This window comes from Miniopterus natalensis, chromosome 8 (assembly GCF_054644295.1).
Source record: "Miniopterus natalensis isolate mMinNat1 chromosome 8, mMinNat1.hap1, whole genome shotgun sequence".
Lineage (NCBI taxonomy): Eukaryota > Metazoa > Chordata > Mammalia > Chiroptera > Miniopteridae > Miniopterus > Miniopterus natalensis.
In genome coordinates this window covers 28,791,286-28,807,791 of record NC_142088.1, presented here as the reverse complement: position 1 = coordinate 28,807,791, position 16,506 = coordinate 28,791,286, and the positions used below count along the sequence as shown (strand labels likewise).

Sequence of the window (16,506 nt, the reverse complement as noted above, 5' to 3'; positions counted from 1 at the left end):
TTTCATGAGTAGGATCTTAGGTAGCTTCTGGTTTTCCCGACGAAGCTAAACTGATCAGTGTTTTTCAGCTGCTCCGTCTCTTCTTCTCGGCCACCCTGGAGAAATTCTACAGAAATAGAACCGAAGAGCAAACTGGAAGTGGAGCCGGGCAGGTGGCCTTCGCAGGAGCTTGGCGCACGTGCGCTGCTGCGCCAGGGCCAGGCGCGCGGACGGAGCCGGGGGCGAGCGCGGCGGGTGCCAGGGGCGGGCGCAGGCCCGGGGCGCGCGGCGGGTGCCAGGGGCGGGCGCAGGCCCGGGGCGCGCGGCGGGTGCCAGGGGCGGGCGCAGGCCCGGGGCGCGCGGCGGGTGCCAGGGGCGGGCGCAGGCCCGGGGCGCGCGGCGGGTGCCAGGGGCGGGCGCAGGCCCGGGGCGCGCGGCGGGTGCCGGGCCCGGGGCGCGCGGCGGGCTACGCCGTCTGGTCCACCCGCAGCACTGCGGGCGGCGCGGGCTCCTCGTCCGACCCCTCTGCCTCCTGCGAGTTCAGCGCGTAGCCGCCCTCGTAGCGCGCCTCCTGCGCCTGCTCCAGGGCCCCTGCCGACTCCTCTTCGTCTCCCACGCCCGCCAAGTCCACACCGCCGTCCACGCCGGGGCCGCCCCCCGCGCCCGCGCGCCCCTCCGCCGGGGCCGCGTGGGAAAGGCCCTCGGCCCACGAGCTCTCCTCGCCGTCGCGGGGCGCCTGCTCGTGGCTGGGCGCATCCGCCCACTTGGCCTCATTTTCGGCCGCGCTTTCGCCCTCTCGGACTTTCTTCCGGCCGAAAGTGAGGGGCGAGACCCTGAACGGGGAGCTTTTCTCATGGTTGGAAGCAAAAGATTTCTTAATGCGCTCGCGCCTCTCGGCAGACACGATCTTCGTCCCCAGCTTATTCATCTGCTTCTCGATGTTCTGGCGGGAGAAGGCCCTCTTGATGCTGTCCACCTTCCGGAGGCTGGACCGCTTCAGCCTCCCGGCGCGCGTCTCCGCCGCCTCCTCCTCCGCGCTGTCGCCCGGGGCCTCCTCCTCGCCCGGCGCCTCGTCCTCCGACGAGAGGTCCACGGCGTGCAGGGCGCCCTCCAGGGCCTCGCTGTCGGCCGGCTGCGCCGCCCCCTCCGCGGCGCCCGCGGGCTCCCGGGCGAACACGCTGGCGGGGATCTCGCTCTCCTCCTGCGGGCGGCAAGGCGGGCCTCACGTTAGCAACCGTGTCACCAGCAGCCCCCGGGGCTGTCGTCCGCACGTGCTCTGGGCGTGCTGGGAGCCAGAGGCTGGTGGCCTCGGTTTTCTAGGCCACGAAGAGTTAACTGGACGTGGGCGGGGTGGGCCCGGGGGCCGGAGGGAGGGCCCTGGCTCTATCGTGCCGGGCAGAGGGGAAGTGGGCTGTGGCTCAGATGGGCCAGGAAGCTGCCGATAAGGGAGCTAAAGTGAGTTACTGGGAACTCCTCTCCTGCCGGCGCTGTTCCTGCCAGCGTCCCCCTGAGAAGGAGCCTGGAGGCCAGGCTGGCAGGCCCAGGTGGGGGAGGGGGGAACCAGGCTGTCCTCAGTGTCAGACACCAGGTAAGGCCTTGATCAGGTTTCCTGCCCAACTAGCAGCCGGCAGTAAAGATGGTCAACCCTGGTGTCTGTTTGAAAGGGCATGCTCATTTTTCCGAGGGGACAACTTTAGAAGAAGAGAAGCAAGGGCCAGCCTTGCTGGGGACCCGCTCACAAAGCCTTGTGACTTAGTATGTCCTTTGTGGGCTTTAAGGGGGGTGGCATTCTATGGCCATTTTTAGAGTAGTACAGGGGAATGATGATGCCAAGTGTAGCTTATCAAGCCTCTGTTGTTAAAAACAGGGCTTCCTGGGGCAAGAATACTTCAGCCCCCACCTAGAGCTAAGAGTGAGGAAACTCAGGAACACCCCTTCCCCAGACTATTCCCAGCACATCTTATTCTCCAACTTCTAGACACACAGGCAAAGATCTGCCCCTCGCCATGTCTCAGGGAGCAGAGCCTGGGCACCTGCCTCCAGAGGGCAAAGGAAATGCTTCCCCAGTGTTGCTAAGCGGGGAGATTTGAATTTAGACAGAGTTGGATCACAAAGCATAGAAATCCCGTTGATTTTTATATTTTTCTTTGAATATTGGAAAATGAGAGCGAGCCGGCAAGGGCACAGTAGAAAGAACATGTGGCGGGAAGCCTGAGTCCCAGTCCTTGCCATACTGCAACTTTCAGTAAATTACTCAATCTCCTTGGGTCTCGGTGTCTTCCAGACATGAACAAGAGGACTTGACCTAGATTAACAGCCTTCAAATGGCACTTCCAGGGACACCAGGGCTCTGCAAGAAGGCCAAGGTGGGCCAGGCTTCAGAGCCCATACCACCCTGGCTTCCACTGTGATGTCACCTGATTATATTGTGGACCACCCAGTAAACTTTCAGTTTAAAAAATAACTAGATTTAGTGAATTTAAAAGTCTATCTGGGATCTAAAATTCATGCAAAGTTCATGTTAACAGTAAGAACTTCCCTTTTTATTTTGCAAATTTGATTGATGGAGAAATTGGCATTATAATCAAAAACATGCTCTAAGAGTGAGCTTGCATATTTTTTTAACTTCTTGCTACAAAGACTAAATGAACAAAGTTTTGATAAAGAGAAACTTAAAAATCCCTCTCCTTATTACTACTGAATGGTATAATTATGATACTCCCTGCGGAGATACAGCCCTGTGTCTCCCCCTTACATACACAAGCTCATAGCAGAGTCCTTCCATAAACTGGTTAGAAACAAAGGATAAAGTATTGGTAGAGGTAAAGAGCAGAATGCCTGGTTAAATAGAATTCTTGGTAGGGTGAAGATATCACAGATTCTGTTTCCCAAAGCTTTCCTGCACCCTCCCATTTTTAAAAATTGAATTTATTGGGGTGACATTGGTTCACAAGACCATACAGGTGTCAAGCGTACAACTCGACAAAACATCATCTGCACACTGCCTCCTGCGCTCATCGCCCCAAGCCAAGTCTCTTTCCATCCCCATTTCCCCCCACCCTTTGCCCACCTCCACCTAGCCCCCATCTCCCTTTCCCTCTGGCCGTCACCACACAGTTGTCTGTGTTTATGTTTTTTAGGCGAATCCCTTCACCTTCTTTCATCCACACCCTCCCATTTTTGAATGCCTAAAAAATTGTGAGGAACATCTTATAAAAGACAAAGTTAAAAAATAAGAGAAAGACAGGATTCCTGTGAATCATTTATGACATGGACTTTGACAGAGAGCAACTTTCCCATGTTGAAGTCTCAACTCGCCTGTTTCATCGGCATGTACTCCCCGCGAAGGTGGAATTTTTGTCTGTTGTTCATTGTTGCACCCCAGTGATTAGAATAGTTCCTGGCAGCTCAACAGCTATTTGTTGAATGAGTGCATGTTGGGCAAGGTGGCTTTCTAAGACAGCCCTGGGGGTAGCTAGAGTGGAGACTGCCCCTGCATTGGCTAGGCTTGAAGACTGCAAAACATGGGCCTCACTCTGTGTCCGGAGGAAGTTTGCTGACTGTTGCTGTCACTGGGAAATGAGTACCTAAGGCATAATGAGTGCAGTGGCTTCCATTTTTAAGGAAGGATTTTATTCTCAGAGGATGAGTGTGACTGAAAGAGGGGCAGACTACAGAAATAGCTAGGGCTTTGATGCTTAGTCCAGAAGCGAAATTACTTCTGGGGTTTGACAAGAGGGTTGGGATGATTTGACAGGAGTTGCTTGCAGGAAAGAAAGAAAACCAAGAGCTCAGTGAAATGTTATTAAAAGTCCTCAGTGAAGAAGGCAGAAAATCAGGTGGAAAACTGTAAAAATTAGTGTTGGTTACAAGAGAAGAGGTACATTTGTATATTATAATCCCTGATAACTTTCTTTTCTGCAGCCTTAATGAAAGGTAGACATATTAGCTGTCCTTCTAAAAGAATTAAACTAAAAATTTTGCATTTTGGGGGTAATTTTATTATTAAAACTTTGGGGGGTAAATTTTATTATTAGTCACTGTTGAGTCTTAGGCTCATATCTCTCATTATGTGTCCTTTAAGGACAGTTTGAGGAAAGTGCGTGACCATGTGACTCAAAAGTGATCTATGGTAGATTCACACTGCATATATGAGGACAGTTAAGAGATAGTGGGAAACCCAACTGAACTCTTTTATACAATGCCAGGGAAATTTATACAAGTGCTCTTTGATGCCAGCTATGAAAATAAACCCGGCAGGAACAGACATAATCCAGAATGAGTTGGAGGTGTCTTTATGCAACTGGAAACAAGTGAGATATATCTTCTTGGCTAAGTGCTATGCTTCTGCTGTCATTTTAATTACTCAAGCAGTATTTTGTGTTCTGTCTACTGGACAGTATTTATTTTGTGGCTTCTTATGGCATCACCCTGAAGGTGAGCCCTTTCCTTTTAACACAGGAACTTGTGAATGTCCAAGGACTTGGAGATCTTACCTTCCCATAATGTTTGTTTAGAAGCAGAAAAATACTGACACTCATACAAATCTCTACCATTTAGTAAAATGTATGCATGGTATTCCACTATGAAGTGACTCTTATCATGATGGAAATTCAATTTGAACTTTAGACAGTGGGTCCTCTGTCGCTGCACAGTTCCCCAGATGCCCAGTCTCACTTGCACATGTTTTGCTCAGGACACACATACCTCAAGGACACACTTGATATTTCACCTACCTACAGATGAGGTTACACTTCTGCTTTTGCCTCCTGTCATAATGGTTTTGGTCTGCTTTCTTTGAAGATTCCAAGATTGTTGGCTTTTTCAAGGGGGAGGGTCAAATATACATCTTAGGTTCTGTCACTGTTTACTTATGGTACCCATATATCTACTAGGGGTTGTGACTCCTTAACATGGCATTAAGAATCCCTTGAGGGTTGCGTTGCTTCTGGGTAGTTCTACGCAATAGAAGCCCCCAGCAGCAGCTGACTATTTGCCCTACAGATTTATTTTCAAGAAGATACCCAGTTTCCACTGATGCATCTGCTCCTGGTTCTAACATTTCACAAAAACCCTCAGGAATTTTTCAAAGGAAGGGAGAATTAAACAGAAGACTTTAAACATACATGAGTGACATGTTTGCAAAGGAAAAAGAATGGAGAGGACTCTTGAGAAGTGGCATTTTCCCTTGCACTTTAACTTGTTTGCTGTTTATATTAATTCTTTTGAACTAATACTTCCAGTTGTGCGTATAGATATCAACAGAGAAACTTGCCAACATGCTGAGCAATTTTGGGGTTGCAACTAATGGAAGCCAATCTTTGCACATATGTACAGATATGTACACTTTAAACGAGAAGGAGGCTCTATGACTAGCATTCAAAAGGAAGCCTACAGTAAGTCATTTAAAGCTTGAATAAAGAGAGACAAACCAGCAGTTTGCTCTCCTGTTGCTAACATCCCTGTTGTTAGAAGACAATAGCAAAGGCTGTCCTATTCCCACAGGGATGTGGTGGCATCTTGGAGGGATATGAGGATCATAAATTTGTGTCCATGAAATGTTTTATCCAATAATCTCTAAATACTAGTTATTAAAATGGAACTATGCCCACCTGACATTCTGATTTATGGGTCTCTTTTACACATTGATGGCTTTCTCCGATTTGTGTTTCTGAGGTATAGATTGCCAAGTGGATAAAGCCATTGATTAGAACTGCACCCCTAAGGCAGCTGCTGGTGGAATCAGCAAGTCATAAGAATAAAATGCATTAGTTATAATCCCTGAGCAGTCTTTCACATTCTGGAGGATTTAAAAGTTTCATTATTTTTCAGTGTTATCAAGGGTTCAATTCTTTTTTAAGATCACACTGGTTAGGTGTTTTTTGTTACACACCAAAAAAACACAAAACAAAACCAAATCACACTGAATTATTTAAAAGCTGATGTAGAAAACCCAGTAAACATGAACTTTGCCCTAGTGGGATTATAGTGTTTGGTTTTACTCATTTCACAGTTCAACTCTATAATTTCTATTGTTAATAAAACTAAACTTTGCCAGTCACTTTGTTTCTTGGGGCCTCTGCTTCTTTGATATAAAATGAGGTTAAGTTAAATGATTATTAAGTTGCTTTCCAGCTCTAAAATATTTGATTCTGTCATATTAACCTAAATACCATTGAAAATAGTTAACAAATTACAGAAGCAATCCCATAGTATACTAATGCCAAAGACGTTTTGTTTCATGCAAGAATCAAAACTATATAACCTGAGCTGCATTTGAGAACATTTTTCATTCAAGTCAAACAAATATAGATTACAAAACAACAGAAGGGGCAACATTTACTTGGAAAGGCTGCATCTGAGAGTTTAGTTATTTAATGTATGAGAGAAAGTAATGATTCTTTTGAAGAAGTACCAACAATAATCAGTTATTCACTTAAAGTGCCTGAGGGAGTGCTGGCATTCAATAAGTGTAAATAATAACAATAAGAACCAGTATTTTGTTTATCTCATAAACTAAAGGGCACTGGATAAGTAGCATATTAAAACCAATATTCCATTATGGGTACATTAATCAACCTGTGATATAAACATCACAAGTTGTCATATGAAAGAGGTTTTTTTATTATCCAGGTCCCCATTTCTTTTAAGTCTGAATTAATTTAGCAGTTTTCAGAACAGTGGCTTTGGATAAAGAAAGTAGTCTTTAAAAAAAAAAATCAATTTTAAAATAGTCTGAAGATGTTACCCTTTTAGCACCTTTCTAAAATTCTGACCTCATCTTAGGAACCCAAAAGATGAATATTTGAACATATTTAAAGGCTTGATTCTCCATGAACGTATCCACAACAAATATCTAACCTCTACTCTTTTCACCCAATTTCACAATTTTATGTGGATGAAAGTGTAAGCTGTCATTTTCTTTCCTGGATTTGAAATCATTCACAAACTGCTTTTTCAAATAATCATTACTAGAACCATAAGAGGCCATAAGTGGGCATCCCACCCTTAGGCAGGGTTAGTTACCTATGAAACTCTAATCTCTTCAACCAACAGAAAAAATTTCCTTTCACCTGTATATTCACTGATTTTCCATAGAAATTCTATCTTTTTAGTAAAGAGATAGGCAAAGAATTAGCCTTATTAGTCTTTAGCCTTTGCTTTTTGATCAGCAACCGTTCTGAGTCTCATTTCATTTACACTGGGTCTTGTCACAGTATTTTGAATGTGAACATTGATCTTAAGCTATTATAAAAAAATGTAGAAAGGAAAGCTGCTAAGTTTAACAAGGATCTGACAATTTAGTTTATTGCTTAAAGGGAAATGAATTTTCTCCAGCTTTAGATACTCCTGGTTATAATTTGAAGTAACTGTTAAGGCATGAGAGGCTTAACAGCCACAACGATGTAAATTCAGAACAGATTTAAATAAGTAAATGACATGATTTAAACACGATAAATTAAGAACAAAGCTTGGAATTTTAGAAAATGCAAATGTGTAAGTATCTAGATCCAACCAACCAAGAAGCACCTGTAGATTTTGGAGAACATAACAGGAACTAACAAACTAGAAATGTAGTCTTTTAAACACTATGGTACTAAATACGCTCGAGTGGGTGACAGCTTTTCTTTCCTCACTCTCCTCTTTTATTTTACACATTAATTTTTTTTTGTCTTAGACCAGAAAACCAGTGGATTTAGTATAGGAAAAACTAGCATAACATTCAAGTGGACTGAAAATAACCAAAATAACTTAAAGATATAAAGTGGTACCTAGTGCATTATATGCCCTTCTCATTCTCTGGGGGTCTGGGCAACATCAACCCTCTGCCACAGTGTGAAGCCTGGGCTGCTACCAAAGGGATCTCTTTAGGGAAGCTTCTTTGGGTAGTGTCCTTTGCTTTCATAGAGCAGCAGTGACACAATACTGACTTCAACATGGTAGTTGTCATACAAGGGAGTGTGCGTGTGTGCTTGTGTGTGTGCTTGTGTGTGTGTAACTTTTAATACGTCACAACTGAAAAAAACATAAGCATAGGTGTTTCAAGATCCTGGGTAGGGTGGGGTCAGTTGTTACTCAAGAGGCATATTTCTAACCAAGCAAAAGTGTAGCCTCCTCTCCGTGCAGATGCATTTCAAATCCACCCGGGAAGGGCTTCTTTCTATTCCTTGAGTTCTTACACCATGCCAGTCACCACCCAGTTAAAATATGTCCTTTCACTTATTCCTCACCATAGGAGAGAGCTATGAGGGAGGGAGCAGCAACGTTTAAGAGCACACACTTTGGAATCAATGAGATGTGAGTTCAAAGCCCAGCTTCACCACTTGCTTAATAAATAACTTCAGACAAGATATAAACATCTCAACATCCTCACCTGTAAATTGGGAGGAAATGAGATAAGGCACAGAAAAATGCCTAGTCGAGCATGCAGGGCTTATTAAGAGCTTAAAAGTTTTCTGCTCTTAATATTCTCAGCGCACAGATGAGGAAACAGAAGCTTGCAGAAGCTATAAAATGTGCACACAGTTGGCAAGTGGGGAAACTAGGATTTGAACCAGTGTCTGATGGCAAAATTTGTCCCCCCCAAACCCTAAGTTAAAGCACTCTCCAGCCCAAGTTATTATTTTATCCATTGGCATAGTTACGACTCTAGAAACCCTCGCTTCAAGAAAGAGCAACCTCTCCACTGAGGAACTGCAATTGCATTTGTTTCTTCAAAATAATCATCATGCGATACCTTGAGAGCTGAGATTTCTAATATACTTTAGGCTGATAAAGGACCTCACACGGCTTAAGAAAGGCCCAGTCCCTTGCCTCCTAAACTGCTCTTTTTAAAAATTAAGTGTCCTTGGGGCCTGCCTGCTAAGAGGCCCAGAATGGAGCTTCAACACGTTGCCTTGGATTCTCTCAGCTCCCACCTCGGTCCTGAGCACCCCTGTTTTACACCTTTTACTCTAAGGAGAATTTCTTTCATTTCTGGCTGCAGTTTCACACCTGTCAATCCAATGTGGCGAAACAGGAGAGCAAGGAGAGGCTTTAGAGGCAGAGTGTGTCTTTAAGTTCCCCAACAACTGTTTTCATAAATGTCAGATTTATAATTCTCTTGAATTTTTAGTCACATGTCTTCTCTCCCCATCCCCCCAACATCTACAGAACATCCGTGGCAAATCAAAACAAAAACTGATCCCGACAAATTATGATTTTCCTCTACTAGATAAATACTTGTTTTTTCCTCCTTAACTGAGGACTAGGACATGAGATAATCTCTTTGATTCATACTGTAAGAAGGGAAATTTCCTTTGATGACAGATTTAAACAGGTCTGTATGTGTTTAATTTTGTTTGGGGATCAGTATTTAATTTAGAAATGACTCGAGAGCTAAGATTTCTAATATCTTTTAGGCTAAGAAAGTAGGGGTCTTAGGTGGCTTAAGAAAGGCGCAGTTACCACATCTCTTAGGTCATTTGGTGCAGGAAAAGCTATTCTATTTGCATTACGAGCTAAAAAACTTCCAGCTGCAAAAAGCCTGCAAGGTATAGGGGGACATCAGCTGCCTGAAGCTTTACAATATCAAGGGCAATTTAGGGGGACAAAAAAGCAGCCAGATGAGCTTTTCCTTTTATGGGGGGATGGAGGCTTAGACTCTAACTTGACAGAGCGGATTCATTTAGAAAAAGAAGGCTCCCTTGGTTTAAGTCCCAATTTCTAAATCTCTCTTGGGAGATGAAGGCTCTTCTTGTGTGCCTTTCACAATCAAACAGTTGGTTATAGCCTCTCCTCTACATGGCTTTGAAATCCTCCCTATTCACACGGTCACAACGAGGCAGCCCTGGGGCAGGGAGGGATGGCAATTGCTTCCTGGGCTCTGCACTGGCCGGGTTCCACTGCGCGGAAGGGCTTCCAGCATTAGGCAGGGATGCTCTTGGATTCACAAATGCCCACCGCTTGGTGGAACAACAGCCCCACGCAATCTCCCTGTCCCCAGATAGCCTCTTGCTACGTTAATTGCATCATTGATGCATTAAAAAAAAATTAAGTGGCCTTTTTATTCTAAGGCAACCATTTGAAGCAGAAAAAACTCAAGACTAGCCTTTGTAACTAACTGATAACGCTGCTTTTATTTTACTTTGCAGTTGTGGTCACTCTGAGCAATGACAAGCATATCTAGTGTGTTTGTAGAGTCATGCTCTATATTTTTAGTGCATCATTTGCTAGAAAAGAACTCAACAAGGTTGTTTTGGCCAAAAGAGTCTTAAAATGAAGAGGCTAGTTCAACTCTAATAGAATCAGTCTTCAAGACTTGGTTAGTCCCCAAAACATTGGTAGCCTCTGGACAAAGGGATACTTTTTAAACAGCTATGAGTTTAATTTTTTGATTTAAAAAACAAAACAAACAGAAAAACCCAAACAAAAGCCTCACATGATTGCCCTATTTGCACAAAGAGTTAATAAACAGCCACTGAATTAATTTGCCCTATCCAGCTAACAGCTGCATTCATAAAGCACCGAGACAAATGAATGTGACTAGGGTGCTGTGCACCTGCTCACCTGCCCAACCCGTATGGAGTACATCCAGGTGTTTCCTGACAAATGACCTCACCCTGCTAACCTCTGGGGCATCAGCCTTGAGTTGAGGCTACAGTGACCTGGGAAATGTCCACCCGTGTGCGCAGATTTCACATTGGCCTGCTGAAGGCAGACAGGGACAACGCCTGTGTGTTTGATCCCTGACAGGCAGGACAGATGTACAAAGGGTTGTGAGAGCCAGGCGGACTGAGATCACGAGTGTTGAGGAGTCCCAGCTGGGTGGGAGGAGGAGGGGGCACTGACCTGGAAGATGAGCACTTTGAAGTGGTTGCGCCGGAGGAGCTGGGCATGGTTGCTCTCCAGCCGCTTCACCTGCGCGCACTGCCTCTCCAGGCGCTCCCTGACCGCCCGCGTGTGAGCGCTGACCTTGCGGGACTTCTCCAGCAGCTTGCTCACAGCGTTGCTGGTGGAGGCCTGGTACTTGGAGAGCTTGGTGAGGTCGTTCTGGATGCCCTTCACCGAGCCCTCCAGGCTGATCTGCCGCTGCTCCATCTTGTGCTGGTTCTCCTGCACCGCGTCCATCATCTTCACCAGCTTGTCCAGGAGCGTGAGCACCGTGACGGCGTTCACCTGTGCGTTGTCCCTGATGGCCTCATCGGTGCTCCCCAGGTGGAGGCTGGGGCTCGGGGTGGAGGAGGGCGCCGGGCTGGGGCTGGCTGGCTTTCCCCGCTGCAGGTCAGGCCCCGAGTGCGGCGGCTTCTCGGCCTGGGCGGCGTCCGCCTCCATGGCTGCGCGGGGCGAGGGCGCCTGTCGGCCGGTGAGGACCGTGGCGAGGCGCAGAGCGGGGCCGGCCGCTGGGAGCTCGGAGCACCGCTCCCCAGGGCTGGCAGAGGCTCAGACAGGCGACAACTGGCTACACTGATCCGGGGAGCTGCATTCCAGCTGCTCTTAAAAGCCCTGCTCCACCCAGTGGGAGGCGAAGGCTACAGAGCCGAGCCACCCAGGGCTCGGAAGTGTGCACACACTTCCTCGCCGAGACCTCCTCTGCCCAGGGCACTTTCCTGCGGGTTTAGCTTTTCTTTCTTACTCTTCCCTTTTAAAAATAAGTTCAATGCCATATTTCAATCGTGACTTCATCTAGGGGCGGAGAAAAACATGCTAACTTGGCCCAGTTCCACGGCCTACAATTGGCTAATGCTAGTAAACTTTTCTCTGGCTGCTATGCTACAGATGCAACAGTGTCTGTTTTTTTTTTTTTTTTCCTTTCCTGAATACAAGTTATTCTAACGGAAAGTATTGTTTGCATTTGCCCTAGAACTGACTGACGGTCTGTAGAACGTCTGGTGTCCTACTGGGAGGGGCCAAGTTTAAAGGGTGCTTGCAGCCAAGCTTGTATTGTTAGTTTTTAATTTCTGAAGGAAGGGAAGTAACCCTGATAATGACAAACAAAACAGCCCGGCTCTTCTTAATACTTTCTTCTTGTAATTGGGGATGCAAGATGAGTCAAAAGAGAATGAACTTCAAGGATGTTAGAACATGTAATGTTGTGGACTGTTATCATGTAATAGATGGAAACGTTTTGAATGACCATTTTTTAAGAAACATAGAATTTCTTTTTTATAAAATATATTTTTATTGATTTCAGAGAAAGGAAGGGATAGAAACGTCAATGATGAGAGAGAATCATTGATTGGCTGCCTCCTGCACTCCCCTCACTAGGGACCGAGCCTGCAACTCAGGCATGTGCCCTAACCAGGAACTGAACCCTGACCTCCAGGTCCACAGGTTGACACTCAAGCACTGAGCCATGCGGCTGGGCTAGAACTTCTTTTGAGAAGTAAAATTGAAAGAGAACCCCTTCCTCTCCCCCAATAAATAACACCTGGTCTCTTTAAGAACCTACCATGCTCATTTGTTTTAACTCATTTTTAATCCCCGCTGAGTGATTTTCTCAAATGCCTGTCTCTTGCAAGGCATTTATTGACACGTGCCCAGAAGTGTGACTGTCAGGCAGGTTGAGTTGGAGTTTCTAAAGTGCTTCTAATGTTTGACATTTCCAAATTCCTGTTCAGTGAAGTGGCACACCTGTTCTCAGATGTGGCCCTCCTCAGCCGAGCCCTTGGGATGTGGGGCTTATTTCCTAAAACGACTTTACATGCTTGAATTGGTTTTAAATGTATTCAGCCTTCGAAAGTGCTTTCAGCAGGAAATTTGTAATAGGCCTTCTACGAACAATTTTGAGAAGCACAAATGCCAGCTCATATTGGATCAGGGATTGGTAATGGAAAAGTGCCATTCTTCAATGGCAAAATCTACACATAAGCCAATCAGTCAGTGGGTCATTTGTTGTCACATTGATCGAATTTGTGAGTTTCCACTATCCCTTCAGTTCTATGATTGATGAACTATTCAGAGGATACTAATAGTGCGTGATCTAAGACCCTGCCCTCAGCGAGTATACCTGCTAGTTAGGGAGATGAATTAAAGCTCTTTATGGAAGGTCTGATGATTTCCTCAGATAATTGGTACCCCCAAACCCACTTAAAGTGAATCTTTTAAAAATAGGAACAAAAAAAGTGGAAAGATTTGGTTGGAACTTTTAAAAAGGTAAGAAAATCATTAAAATTAATTTATCTTACATTTAACAAATTTTAGTTGGTCAATGATGTGTTAAATGTTAGAACAAAGGATGAATCAAGTGCTGATTTTGAGAAGCATAATTTTCTAACAAAATTATATGGTATCATGATACAATATCCTTTTACATTTGATTTCTGTGGGCAAGTCATAAAGAGGGTCATTATTGCAAAAATATTTGAAGGCTTCATCAGTTTCCTAAGAGCCTCTCTTAAATTTTGACATTCAAATTATTCCCTTTTGAAGCAGTTATTGTGGCATCATCTATGTGGATTTTTTCTTCTTTTAATGTTAACTATTCCAGCTGTGGATTCTCATTTGTCAGAGGAGTTGCCCATGATACAAGGGCTTCTCTCGCATTACCTTCATCAACTTCGTGATTTCTTACATATTTTGAAGGATTTGCAATTTTACGTTATAATCACTTTGCCCTGATTTTGCAATGATTTGCACTGATTTTGCATTGCATTGTTAGATATTGTATAATCTGTTAGATAAACAGAGACCTTAAAGACATGGGGTTAAAGTAGGAAAAACAGAGAAGCTAATTGTTAAACAGGAAGAAAGATTTGCAAGTGAGCCTATTTATTTTTAAATTTTATTTATTATTATTATTATTTTGGTGCCCTGGGAATGGAACCCAGGACCTTTAGGTGCAGGAGATGGTGTTCCAACCACTGAGCCACACCAGACAGGGTAAACATTAATTTTGAGTAACACAAGTAGCATGTCATAAAAGTTATCTATTGCTGTGTAACAAACCAGCCTGAAATTCCAAGGCTGAAAACAACAACAATTGTGAGTTTTATTTACTCATGAGTGTGTGATTGGCTAGGCAGGGCTCAGCTGGAATGGGTCATCTCTGCCAGGCAGGCTCACTTAGCTCTAATGGAATCTAAGATGTCTTGATCACATGTCTGGCTCTTCAGCTGGGATGACTAGGATATGGGATTTATCCTCAGTCTTTCAGCCTCAGGGAGACCAGGGAGCAAAAGCAAAAGCTGCAGGACTTCCTAAGACTGGAACTCTCCTCTTGTCATTTCCACCACTAGTAGGTCAAATTGTCCATCACAAGTTGGTCCAAGCAGGTCACAGGCCAAGCTCAGATTCAAGGGGACAGGAAATAGACCCCACCTCTTTATGGGAGAAGCAGCCAAGCCTCATGATAAAGGGTAAGCAGCATGGGAGAGATTGTTGTAGCCATCTTTGGAAACAATCTACCTCCACATAAATACATTCTTCTTTCAAAACACTATTACAGATAAAGCTGAAGGCCCTTTCAATTGCAATTTTCTTTCCATTCCCTTTCACCTCTTATCAGAAGTAATCATTTTTATGGATTTGAAATCTATTCTTTGGAAATTATATTTATAAATGATCAATTCATTAGTGACTAGTCATGTAATTTGCTTTGTTGCACAACCTTATAACCATGGGAACTATGAGGAACTATATAATAGGAACCTGTTCTGTATAAGACAGCTTATAACTAAGGAATATACTATGACACAAACTCTAAGGACATCAAGAGTTTATACAAGGGAAAAACAAAGGCAATAAAAGAGAGCACTGTTGATGTTAGAATCTGAGGCAACCATCAGCAGCCACACTCACCATTTAGTTGACCTAAATTAAGTTCTATTTCTGTCTGAGAGAAATGCATAAAATTCAGCAATCAATTCTTAAAGAAAATTTTGAAAAATCTACTTATTATATATCTTCCTTAGAAATCAGGCAGTGGAATTTGGACTTCATACAATGGCAGATAGGAGGCTTCTAGAGGTTTGTGATGTGAAAGTGATGTGTTTAAGAAGGGTTAGTGCAGCAATAAAATGCAGCAAAGGGTCCCTCAGTTGGTAATCTTTGTTGAATGGGAAATGAGTGCTAGGCCTTGGGGATGCAAAGATGAGTGACATATATTTGCTACCATTTAAAAGCTCCCACTTTACTGGAACTAGGCAGGTTGACAAATACTGGTGTGGTGCTGGAGTGGAGTAACAGGAGGGCTTTAGTCACAAGGGTATGGTTAGGGATCTGAATCCTCCATCCAATCACTAGCTGCCTAATGTTATTTCAGGTCTCTAAGTCATATAAGCACAGAGGTCACTCCAGGGAAATGCCTACTTTATTACTGGCTAGAGCATCAGTGTAAATATCTATGTGGTTTCCCATTCTGGATCATTAGTAAGCTCCAGGGTTTGGCTAATGCTTTAGCATAACTTATAGACCAGAGGCAGGTCAATGGCTTCCTTGGTTGGTTTCCTTTTCATTTAAACCCATATGGAATCCTGACACTCTTGGTCATACTACTGTGGCAGTGACAGGAGGCCCGGAAGGATGAGCCCACAGAAAAGAAAGCCCTTCTCCTCAATGGCTAAAGAAGCAGAGAAGGATAAGCTGCCCACTCCACATATCGTTTCCTTTGAAAGTCATATTGGAATTCAAAAGCCTTTGAAAGGTTGGGTTGCCTATTAAGCAAGAGGTTGTATGAATATATTAACCACATGGAAAGAAAGAAGAGCAACATGATAACAATTTTTTTTAAGGAAAGAAGGAGACAGAGACAGAAAACAAAAGAAAAGGAAGGTATCTACCAGAAGGAAGAGGAGTCTTTCCACCTTTTAATTCCTCTTAATGAAAGCTCTACCACCTACCATATGCTTGTGAGGTCTCCTTGATGTCCCTAGCTTGGGACTGTTGAGTGGCAATTCTCCATAAATCTTTCATATTTCTGAATGTTTTCTGAACAGATACACTGAAAGTCTTTTGCTCTGGATGATCTTTTCAAGAATGTTTATATGGCCTGGCCAGCATGCTCAGTGGTCGAGCATAGACCTGTGATCCAGGAGATCAAGGTTCAATTCCCGGTCAGGGCACATGCCCAGGTTTCGGGTTTGATCCCCAGCAGGGGGCGTGCAGGAGGCAGCCGATCAATGACTCTCTCTCATCATTGATGTTTCTCTCTCTCCCTCTCCCTTCCTCTCTTGAAAAAAAAAAAAAAGAAAAACAACAAAAAACAAAAACAACAGCAAAAAACAAAAACAAAAAAAGAATGTTTATTTAGTGAACAGCCTTGGAAAATAGAGATAGTAGCAAAAGATGGAGAAGGAGCAGAGATTAGAATTATATGATGTCCAGTATAGTAAAGATAGTGTTGCCTCTGGGGCAAAGGTTGGACAAGTTATTTGCAGCCTCTTATAAAAGACTGGGGTTTCCTAAACTTGGGGTTCCTCAGATGTGATGCAAATCCATAGCATGTGCAGGGTCCACTTATACCCAGTTCTGTGTCACCCTCATGTGACTTGGGGAAGGCAAAGGGAACTCATATGAACATGAAGCTTATATGTCTGTGTGCTGTGAGTA

General features: G+C 44.4%; 1 protein-coding gene across 1 annotated transcript; it reads right to left on the bottom strand.

Annotated features, from left to right (window-relative positions):
• Positions 1–445: 445 nt before the first annotated feature.
• Positions 446–11,292, bottom strand: CAVIN2 (caveolae associated protein 2). The gene is made up of 2 exons (XM_087819394.1): positions 10,810–11,292; positions 446–1,180 (listed from the first exon to the last, which is right to left on the bottom strand). The coding sequence occupies exons 1-2, from the start codon at positions 11,290–11,292 to the stop codon at positions 446–448; spliced, it is 1,218 nt and encodes a 405-aa protein (XP_087675520.1).
• Between the last annotated feature and the right edge of the window lie 5,214 nt (positions 11,293–16,506).

What these genes read in the sequence shown, in the direction of transcription:
- CAVIN2 (XM_087819394.1), bottom strand. Translation starts at nt 11,292, where the DNA reads ATGGAGGCGGACGCCGCCCAGGCCGAGAAGCCGCCGCACTCGGGGCCT. An exon ending in TCAAAGTGCTCATCTTCCAG is followed by an intron (nt 1,181 to 10,809) that starts GTCAGTGCCCCC and finishes TGCCGCCCGCAG; the next exon opens with GAGGAGAGCGAGATCCCCGC.